The sequence below is a fragment of the Aricia agestis genome, chromosome Z (assembly GCF_905147365.1).
Source record: "Aricia agestis chromosome Z, ilAriAges1.1, whole genome shotgun sequence".
Lineage (NCBI taxonomy): Eukaryota > Metazoa > Arthropoda > Insecta > Lepidoptera > Lycaenidae > Aricia > Aricia agestis.
Window position 1 is genome coordinate 13,343,033 of NC_056428.1, and position 11,834 is coordinate 13,354,866.

At 35.8% G+C, this 11,834-nt stretch overlaps 1 protein-coding gene across 1 annotated transcript; it reads right to left on the minus strand.

Moving 5' to 3' along the window:
- Window positions 1-2,071: 2,071 nt before the first annotated feature.
- Window positions 2,072-11,231, minus strand: LOC121738594 (serine palmitoyltransferase 1). The gene is made up of 6 exons (XM_042130755.1): window positions 11,127-11,231; window positions 10,598-11,052; window positions 6,772-7,039; window positions 3,702-3,861; window positions 2,919-3,042; window positions 2,072-2,364 (listed from the first exon to the last, which is right to left on the minus strand). Exons 1-6 carry the CDS (start codon window positions 11,151-11,153, stop codon window positions 2,076-2,078), a joined length of 1,323 nt encoding a protein of 440 aa, XP_041986689.1. The 5' UTR covers window positions 11,154-11,231; the 3' UTR covers window positions 2,072-2,075.
- Between the last annotated feature and the right edge of the window lie 603 nt (window positions 11,232-11,834).

Here is an 11,834-nt window from a genome sequence, read left to right on the forward strand (position 1 = left end):
ATACAGGCACAATGCTCAAAGCGTTAATGTCAGGGCATTTTCGAGCAATGGATAAACGCCCAAAATGCCTAGGCTTTTACCCATGTATGATTAGGGAGTTGGAACATCATTTCACGAACATCATGTCAAAATATATCCATCACAATCACAACACAATCTTATATCTTTAAACGAGCAATTCTTGTATATATATATATATATATATATATATATATATATATATATATATATATATATATATATATACAAGGTGTAACAAAAATAAGTGATAATACAATACTTTAGGGTGTGTATGTGTTCCTTATAGAGAGTTTACTGTGAAAGTAGCAGCTCTGAAAGACGAAAAAAAATTTTCACTTTTGTATGGGCAAGGGCCCGAGCGTCACGAGTTTCCCCATACAAAAGTGAAAAATTTTTTTTGTCTTTCAGCGCTGCTACTTTCACAGTAAACTCTCTATAAGGAACACATACACACCCTAAAGTATTATCACTTATTTTTGTTACACCCTGTATATACATATATATAATTGGAATCTCGGAATTGGCTCCAACGATTTTCATGAAATTTAGTATATAGGGGGTTTCGGGGGCGATAAATCGATCTAGCTAGGAATCATTTTCAGAAAATGTATTTTTATTCGTGTTTTATCGATAAACTGAAAAATATGACTCTTCCTGACATCTATTGGCGAATAATAATACTATTTTGCGAGCAACTAAGTGTTAAGTAACACGAAGTCAATGAGTGTTTGCTATACCGAGCAAAGCTCGGTCATCCAGGTACTTTAAGTATAAAACTACGTTTGGAATATAAAAATATATATTTAATTATAATATTAATTAAATTAATACAAATACATAAAATAACAATTTAAACTACTTATCTAAAAATTGGTGTCACATAGACTAAAATTGTGCAAACATTTTTTTAAATGCATTTTATATTGAAGTAGAGAGTGTGGTTGTGGAATCTAATTATAACTATTTTTAAGCAGATAATAGTTTATTACACGGTACCAATTTTACCAATGTGTTAGTTTTTTGTCAAAATATCAAGCCTTCTCTTTTATTCATTGGCATATGAAGAGTTTTAACAGACATTAGTGAAATTGCTACCAAGTAACTAACTTTTTTTGTAACATGTGACATAAATATCATAAATATTAATATTTTAATTATATTGAGTAGTGTGTAGTCTAAAAATCTTAGCTTAATATTAGTATTTAGTACTGATGTCACTGTCTAACGAATACATAATACATTTTTTAAATAAATGCATAAAACTAATTTTTTTTTACTTTTAATTACCTAAATAACATACCAACAGCCAACTATAAACTTTGGTATCACAACGCGACCATTTTTCCAAACCTTACAACATAAAAAATATTAAAAAATATATACTTTCAATAATTATGCGCTAACTCTAGATAACATTCAAAAATAAAATAATAAAAATAATTGCTTAATTTATAAGTGGAAATGTTTTATAATTATTGTGTAAATTATTCTAGCTTAAAATTCTGTTTCACAATGGCCAGACAAGTGATGAATATCTTCTGAGAGTATTTTCTTTGATGCTTAGTATAGACAAGGCCTTTGCATCTTTTGTGGATGATTAATGCCGTATTTTCAGAGCGAAGTAACCACTCTTCAAATACTGTAGTGACAAGGGACAAGATCTTAATTGTCCATATTATGGTTGCCGAAACACATGCGGCATTCTCGCAACATAGTCGGCCTAGTCCAGAGGAATGAGCAGGTCAATATGTCTGGGACCAACCATGTGTGGGTTTCCTCACAATGTTTTCCTTCATTGTTAGTATAAAGCGTTACGCCTTATCAGATTTGTCAACTTGAATACTACATTACAAACATAGGTATTTCGAACAGGAAAACCCAAAAAAAAAAACTATTCATGATACAAAATTTGGAAACAATTTAGGAAATATAGCATGTCAAGCCTTAAGTAAGCAACGACGAAATATAGGTCTGGCACTGTTTGGCATTGTAGAACAGGCACAAAGTAAAGTAAAATACAAAAAATACCTTCGCAATACTTTTCTGAATACAATTTACACAGCATTATATGCCTCATCTAGTAGCGTACATATTTTAGATATATCATCATCGGTCAACATTCTACGTACAGCCAACCTTATAGATGGTTCCGGGCATTGTATTTCTGCATCCTTCAGATATGTTGCTACAGCCACAGCTATACCTTTATCCATACAATATTTGGCGATACTCCTCAATTTGGCCTGCTTTGCTTCATATGATGTTGAATCTTTGAGGTACAAATGTTTAATCGGAGACATCTCATCGCCGCTGAATGTGAAGTTTGTGAGATTGCTTATTGCCCTGAAAAAATAATGACTATACAGTCTGTAGTCACATAACTGTGACGTCATAACATAGTAAATATTATATTCTACCTTATAGCAATAAATATTTGTATCTCTTCATAACATTTAATGGAATAATAGTATGAGGCAATATAGCAATTGGCAGAAATTTTGTACGGTTTAACGCTCTTTTTTTACGCACACACGAAAAGGTGCAGGAAGATAGTTAAATCCGTGTGGAATAATAGAGTAAAATGGAATAATAGTATTAGACAATATGGCAATTGACAGAATTTTGTACGGTTTAGCGCTCTTCGCACACACGAAAAGGTGCAGGAAGATAGTTAAAACTGTGTGGAATAATAGAGTAAAATGGAATAATAGTATTAGACAATATGGCAATTGGCAGAAATTTTGTACGGTTTAGCGCACTTTTTTTTACGCACACACGAAAAGGTGCAGGAAGATAGTTAAATCTGTTTGCGAGTGAAAAAGAAAGTAAACCATCAATCTTTATCAAGACTTCTCTTTATCCGGAGACCAGACTATAGAAAGTATTCAGGCTTTTACCTGTGCACCTTTCTACAGCAGTCGTCTAGCTCCTGTATGAGTGCGGGTTTCTTCTCAAGGATGTCCAAGGCTGATATGGCCGCCTGCGTCAGCATTGGCGGAAGAGAGGCGCTGAAGCAGTACCCTGGAGGAAAAAATATATCGCGTTATGTATAATTTACGAAATGTCTGTCCACGACCTCCGTCATGTTATGCTTTAAGCCGCTAGATTATAAAGGCAGAGGAGGAAGAGATTTTAATTTAAATATTTTAAGTTACCTACCTAAAACTTTTTATTACATCTGCAAAGTCTCAGTATAATTTGGCGTCACGGGTTGATTTGCGAGTTAATTCGCGCATAGTTAATCAACGCACATGCATTATAACACAGAACGTGTTTATATGTGGGAGGGCCATGCTTCGGCACGAATGGGCCGGCTCGACCGCAGAAATGCCACGTTCTCACAGAAAACCGGCGTGAAACAGGGTTTGCGCTGTGTTTCGCCGAGTGAGTGAGTTTACCGGAGGCCCAATCCCCTACTCTATTCCCTTCCCTTCCCATCCCTACACTCCCCTATTATCCTATTCCCTTTCAAAATCCCGGCAACGCACCTGCAGCTCTCTGATGCTGCGAATGTCCATGGGCGACGGAAGTTGCTTTCCATCAGGTGACCCATTATTTCATATTGCTCGTTTGCCCCCTTATTTCATAAAAAAATATATAAATCAAATGAAAACTAAAGGAAATGTAGCAGATGCGTTTTGTGGTTGAGGCTGGTTACGGTTTGTTCATTTCCAACTCACCAAGTCCAGACAGCCTTTGGTGTTCCACTATAAAGTGTGTGCCAGCGCAGAATCCACCGACGGTCGCGAAGGAGTGCTCCAGCGAGCCCACTATGAGGTCGATCTCGTCTCTCGGTACGTTCAGATGCTCGGTCAGACCGCGACCGCTCTTGCCTAGCACCTGTGAAGAGTTCTTGCTTTAATTACACTTTAAATTTCAAGTTTCAATGAAACGACGTTAATTGTTGGGTTTGGTTAGGTTGGTTGGGTTGAGTCTAATGACCAAGCCAAGTTACGGCGTTGTATCATGTATGGCAAAAACAATGGGCCAGGAGGCCTACAAACGAAACCATTTTGAGACTCAAGCAATCGAAACAGAATGGCGGGTCCTACTCTAACAACGTCATTTAACGGTTGTTAGAGTTGGACGACCAAAGGCGGCGTAAGGCGTAGGCGACGTGGGCGAACGCCCACGGCCTCGCGGTCCTAGGGACCTCGCGCCGCCTGGACCACGAGGATCTTGCGTCATCAACCAGAGGGCCTCGCAAAACATAATAAGTATCTTCCCCACATCAAATTTTGGTCTTACTCCGCCTCTGACGCATTCCGATCCATTCGATTGATTCTCAATACGTTTTCGTTGTATGTACGGCCCCTGGTCAAGACACTGCGGTCTGCGTCGTCGCATCGTAATAATCTGCGACACCGCAGAACTTATATTGGAAATTTCCTAAATAATTCCGATGCATTTTCGCAAAAACAACATCGCATTGCATTTCCGTGCGATGTTGTTTTGACATACGATGCCGCAACGCAGTGTTGTGGCTTGGGGCGATATTAGATTATCATTTATATTGGATCCGAGATCATTGAGTCAATTATATTGGATAATGTAATATAGACATAATTATGATTCATTTCTTCCTTGATCATAGATTTTTGACATTTGTTGAGAGATTAGATCCAATACGGAAATAGGTGTTGGCAGTTATTTAATATAAAAAAGAGATTTTAATTTCTTGTTCGTTAATATGTTTCAAATAATGTAATGTAATTATTTTTCTAATTATATCCTTGGATAATCTTGCTGAAATATTATAGCTTATACGTGGGAGAGCCATGCTTCGGCACGAATGGGCCGACTCGACCGCAGAAATACCACGTTCTCACAGAAAACTAGCGTGAAACAGGGTTTTGGCTGTGTTTCGCCGAGTGAGTGAGTTTACTGGAGGCCCAATCTCCTAACCCCTACTCTATTCCCTTCCCTACCTCCAACTATTCCCTTCCCTTCCCTACCCTACCCTATTACCTCTTAAAAGGCCGGCAACGCACTTGCAGCTCTTCTGATGCTGCGAGTGTCCATGGGCGACGGAAGTTGCTTTCCATCAGGTGACCCGTTTGCCCCCTTATTTCATAAAAAAAAATAACAAAAAACAAGCCATATTAAAAATGACGATGTCTTTTGACAAATCGAATTCTCTGAGATCTAGTAACCCTGACGTCAATACCTGTCAATTTTAGCGCTCTCCATTGGCTAGTGAAACCACATATGACGTAAAATAGGATCAATGAAATATGATAATGTAATATGCAGATATGATCAAATGATCATATATATTAGATCCTATATAATATGATCATATAAATGATCCACTATAAATGATAATGTAATACCCCCCTTAGTCCTGCCTGTGTTTTTATCGTTTTACATTATTACTAGAATACTAGAAGTCATAAGATGAATTGTTGAAAGTTACAGGAAAACAATTCAATATTAATTAACGAACAAAATGAAACACAGAGTGTAATACACATCAATTGGAAATTAAATTAGCGTTGCTTTTATTGGCTGAGGAATGGGGTTAATTAATGAAACAATGATATTGGGATACAAGCAAAAGATTTGTAGACGCAATATTATGTTTTCGGGGTCCTAATGAGTTTTCGGTTTTGCAGATGAGTTCTTTAGATCGTTTTCTGAGCATATAGAATTTCGTTTACGTAATCCAACCCTGTCTCTTTCACTTGACGCAAGAATATATTATAATAAACTAGATGACACCCGCAATTGCGTTGCGCAAAAACTCGTTTGTAGCGCAGGAACCGTACATTTTTCCGGGATAAAAAGTATCCTATGTCTACACTGGGACTCAAAGTATCCCCGTATCCAGCAAAATCGGTTCAGCTCGGCTGCCCCCCCCCCCCCCGGTACGCCGATGCTTTCGCATTAATATTAGTATGGATTCTGTTAACAAAGATACGCGATAGTAGAGCGATGTCTATGCTCACATAGAAACTAGCCTTTTTAGGCCATACTAAACCTCCTGCATAGCTAGCACGCCGTTGCCCAGTCGATTCTTCGGAAGAAAGTAATGGCAGTTTCTTTCCCATGTCTACATATCTTTTTCCTGAGCATGGCGCAACCCGTCGACTTGAGTTTCAGTGGACAAAGACAAGAAACTCTTTCCATAGCAACCGTTATAGCAACGGCAATTATTTTTTTTGACATTTAGTTTCTTGATCCTTTTTTTTTATTATGGCACTTTGGCTATAAAACCATGGCCAGTGTCGATTAAATGGCGGCAAATTCAAAAAATCGACGTGTAGCAACCCTGTCTATAGCCGGAATTATAGTTTTGATCTACAAAATACGAATAATAAAAATTAAGGAACTTTATTATTCGTAGTTTGTAGATCAAAACTATAATTCCTTCTATAGACAGGGTTGCTATACATCGATTTTTTTTAATTTGCCGCCATTTACTCGACACTAGCCATGGTTTTATAGCTAAGTGCCATAATAAAAAAAAAAAATATATATATATATATATATATATATATATATATATATATATATATATATATATATATATATATATATATATATATATATATATCAAGAAATTAAATTTCAAAAGCGGTTCGTCATGCTTGACTTATAGATTTTCAAAAGCGGAAGATAATCGAGATACGAAAGAAACTTTTTCTCCTAAGTTTTTCCGGTAAAACTGTCAAAATTTAGTTTCTTTCGTTTGTCTACGTGCTTGTGCTAGCTATGCTGGTGTGTTTTCACGCTGTCTATCACACTCACCCCTATTGTAAGGCTCTCATCTAGAATTATCCTCAGCTTGAATCTCCTTGCCAACTCCACCAGACTTCTAAGAGGGCACATGGTACCAGTGTTGTAGTAGATAGCCTCAGCGATCAAGAATGCTCGTCTCTTGGGATTCAACTTCTTCTTCTGCTTGGCATCTTCTAGAAGACGTTCCAGGTCTTGCATGTCGTTGTGCTTGAAGTATGTGACGGTGCTGCGAGACGCGTCAATTCCTTTTTGGATGGCGAACCATACTTTTTCGTCCCTGAATAGAAGAGAGTTACCACAATGTAGTATGGTTGAGGAGTAAGATGAACTACTTATATATTTATTGCTACTTGTCTCATCCAATCGCGCGAGGAAATATTTAGAGCACGCTCTTACAGCGCATATCCGAGAAATCATGATAGCAATTTTTAACCCCCGACAAAAAAGAGGGGTGTTATAAATTTGACGTGTCTGTCCGTCTGTTTGTCTGTCTGTGTGTGTATCTGTCCGTGGCATCGTAGCTGATCTATTTTTTTTTGTTTGAAAGCTGACATGATCGAGAGTGTTCTTAGATATAATTCATCATCATCAGCCTCTCAGTGCTGGACAATCAGGGTTTATCTGGTTCATGAAAGGCCGTTAGCAACTTGTAGTCATTTGATGGGTTTTATATTTCATTCTAGTTCGTGACATTTGTGAATATACAATATACGTATACACATATTAATGGAAATTTGACCTGGTGCTGCAGCATCACCTGGTAATCAATAGGATATCCAACTCCTCGCCAACTTAGAGCAGAGGTTTCGTGTTTGGGCTCATTTTGATTGCGACAACCAGTAAGAAGTAGATAGACAGTAAATATTTACATGCTGCTGCTGCAGCATCACCTGGATTCTAGGAACCGAGCTTCGTATGAACCCAAAGTGGAGGTTTCATGTTTGGGCTCATATTAACGGCCTCATCAAATAGGACTAATCATATTCTCATGGTAATCATGAGAATATGATTATGATGATAGGAATTATTCTGCACTATAACCAATACAAGTTTAAAAAGTATGAAATAAAATTAAATTAACAAATTTAAAACAACCCCCCGCCAAACAACTTTAAAAAGTAATGAAATAATATTTACTGCCTTTAAGTTCAAATAATTTCTTGTTGTAGTTCAGAAATACATCGACGGTGGAAAGGCAAAAGTTACCAAGCGACACTAGGGGTCAAAATGAGTTATTTATATATTCGGAATCAGCGAATTTTTCTCTATCGATTGGTCTTAGTCCCATGTCTCTACGAGCACTTTTGATGTCGCTTAGGAACTCCGTGGAAACGGGTATTTTTCTTATTTTCGGCGACCAAGCGACAACTTTTTGACACATTTTAAAAAAGTAGGCATTTGGTAATATCTACATGTTTCTTTTTTTACTTGGTAATTTTTGGCTTTACACGTTTTTAATTCAAACTACAGTTAGTAATTTGTGCCTTTCCACTCAATAAGGTATTTGGGAAGTTTTGCCTAAAATACATTTATTTATATATGGTATTTCGGACTCGTTTTGAAACCCTTGAGACATTTTTTCTGTCGTTAAATATAACAAACCATAAAAAAATTCGATATAGTAAATTTTACTCGCCGAAACTAAGGTGGCGCTTGGTAACCTTTTACCTGCCGTTTTATCTATACATTTTGTTACTTGGATAACAACTGCTGAAATAATCATTTAATTTTAAATGTGGTTAGCCCAAACAAACACTTGACGCACTGTCGCTTGTCCCCGCTGTAAATCATACCTAATATTATGGTGGATAGTAACGGTTTTTTCGATCAGTCGTAGTTCCACTGTCGCTTAGGAAACCAGCGTGCGCGCTCTCGCACATTTCCTTACTACTGTTTTGTGTGATACGACACTTGGTATCTATTAAAATCATTATTTTCAAGCTAATTTGTTTTTTGAGTTTTCTGTTTTGAATATAAGAACTTACCGCATCGGTAAGTTCTTATATTAATTTTATAATAAACTCATACCAAATATTATAAGTACTGATTCCATAGCAAAAGTTGATTATAAAATAAAAGAATTTATGAAGAGAACCGTATTTTTATGTTGAACCGACTTCCAAAAAAAGAGGAGGGTTCTCAATTCGATAGTATGTTCTTTATTTAGTTATATTTGTTCGCGGATAACTCCACTGTTTGTAGACCAATTTTTAAAATTCTTCTGTTGTTGTATAGGATATAGTTGAAATTTGGTACAACGTTCACAAAAGTTGTGATGTGATTATCACAACTTTTGATGACGATCCACGAGGAATCGAGGCAACTCCTTAAAATTTGTAAGGAAACATGTACACTGTACAGGGGTATTACTGTAGTGATTTTGACTTTTTCTGAAGGATTTCAAACATATATTATGTACTATCAAAAAGTAACATTCTGCAAAAATGTATACCTTGGTTCCGAAGGTGCTGTACACTACAGAACTTTTCAATCCTCATAGATAGATGTTGAGGGATTTCAGCATTTAAACAACAAAAAGCATAATAATATGACAATATATCAATTTCATCACTTATCATCATCATCACCATAAAGTAATTATTTTATGGTGATGATGATGCCACGCACTGTCAATTATGACCTTATTATTCATACTTCTCATGGGCACTGGACTCTAATGTATTTTTCCACTTTAGAACTTCATATTTCACAAATGAACCCCGAAATCGGAAAATGATTTTTGAAATGAAAGTGTTTTGGGATGGACACGAAAAAAAAAACAGCCAAGTGCGTGTCGGGCCACGCGTAATATAGAGTTCCATAGTACTGCTAGTTTTTGATAAGTTTTGTATAGTTATTGAATGTATATTTATAACGTATTTTACATTACTAACAATCATCTCAGTTACGTTCAAAGGAATTTGAACGAAAATTTCCTTTGTACTTCTACGAATACAATTTTTTTAGTTGATCAAATATTACTCAATAACTCATGAATAGTCTTAGACGTGATAGTTTTCCTTTTAAATTCAGCATATTTCTTACCTCCGTGAAATTTTTCACATTTCCAGAAGCAACCGTTTAGCTGGTAGCACTATCCATCACATTAATGAATGTATTTCTGACTGCTTCATAACCAAACTATAGGCAGGCTTTTACATACTTTAAAACCTATCTATATTTCAATTTAAAGCTTATTAGCTAGAATATAAGAACTTTTCCTTTTGTATGTTTATTAACTACAGTTGTAATAAAAAAAAACCTACACTATAGAATCAGATGAAAATCCTTTACCACATAATAGCAAAGTATTTTGTTAAAGAATAAAATAAATATTGTTATTGTTTACCCAAGTAAACAAGCAAGATGTATTGTATAAAATATAAATCATAGGACAATCCATAGGGAAAACTGTTTTGATGATAAACAGGAAAATACCTGGGAAATAACAGAGTCCTTAACAATAGACAATGTTATATGTATACATAAGTAATTATTGAACTGTATTTTCCTTGAGGTTTTTAACACCACTTAATTTAATAAATTACTGTCCTAATATACTTAGACCCAACACTATTATACATATTATAATGATTTTTATACCTTTATAGAATTCCCTTTTTTGGTAGAATTGATTTTTATAACATAAATTATTACCAGAACGTCCTTGAAAAAAAAAAACCAAAACAACTACAAGTTGTTATTAATTAAAACTTGTAAGTGTTTTAAGTTCCTTACGTTTTAAGGAATTAAGGGCAGCAGCTCTCATGCAACTTCTTAAATAAGCTTATTGTTTAGTAGCCCTTAATTTCTAAAAAAGGTAAAAAAAACTTACGCAAATATTAAATCTCCTTTCTTGGCATAAGCTGGTATAGCACTGGCAACAGTAGAGAACCCGTATGAGTAGACACAGGTCTCTTCTACCTGAAGGAATTTCGCCAATCTCTCTTCTAACTCCAGATGAACATCAATAGTGCCATAAAACCCTCTTGGTCCACAAGAACCCACTCCATACTTTTCCAAAGAAGCCAGGGCGCTCTCCATTATCGACTTCTCCTTGTCGAAGCAAAGGAAACTCGTCGCACCCACATTGAGAGCATTTTCATCAATTTTTCCCATCTCTAGGGGTTCTATAAGGTCATCACAATCTTCATACAAAGGTAGTGGCTTCCATTCTGATAGCTTTTTCTGCGTCAATATACGGCCCGGCTTCTTCTTTTTATTCAACCACAAGAAATATATGCTTCCGACGACTATTTGCCCAACTATAAGTAAAGTCCACCAGCTTGCCTAAAATTGATTTTTTAAGGATAAAATGATATATTTGAGTAATTTATCCTATACAGAAAAGTCGTATTACTCACCGCATCGAACATATCCATTAGTATCATTTTCCTGAACGTTTAAAAGGCCAAACTGCTTGAAGATAGTTTGTGGAATACCTCCAATGTGAGAGCAATACAGTCGGTCACAAATATATACTAGTAATCTGTGGTCGGTCACATAAACTTTTGTTTGAATCATAAAATATTATGTACTACTTTGATTTAACTAAACTGAGGTGAGAATAAGCCTGTAACAATTATTATTTATTAAGTTGCGAGGAAGAGGCTTTAAAATTTTACTAAAAAATGATGCCGATTCTTCTTTTAAAAATGGCCGACTCGGTGTGTTGCCAATGTCAGAGTGGCTCGAAAGACTTGCCGAATCGAATGCCGAATTGACAAAATAAGACCAAATCTGTGAATTCCGACTGATGACAATCCGTTATTCGACTGTCAATGTCAGAAGCATATGGTTTTTTTTAATAGCATGCACTTAGTACATTGCCAATGACGAACGGGAAAAACAATTTAAAAATTACGAAAAACGAGGAATTTGGAAAAAGGAATTCAGGACAGGATCAGGAAAACTACATCCAATTAAATTATGAAAGTACTAAATACAATGAGTTTCTAAAATACTAGAGTAGCAATGTCTTACAAAAGATTCTCAGAAATGCGTAACCACTTTTTTGTTCAAAAGACAATGTCAAGTCATATATTCGTTATGTCATTAATCATTATGTATGT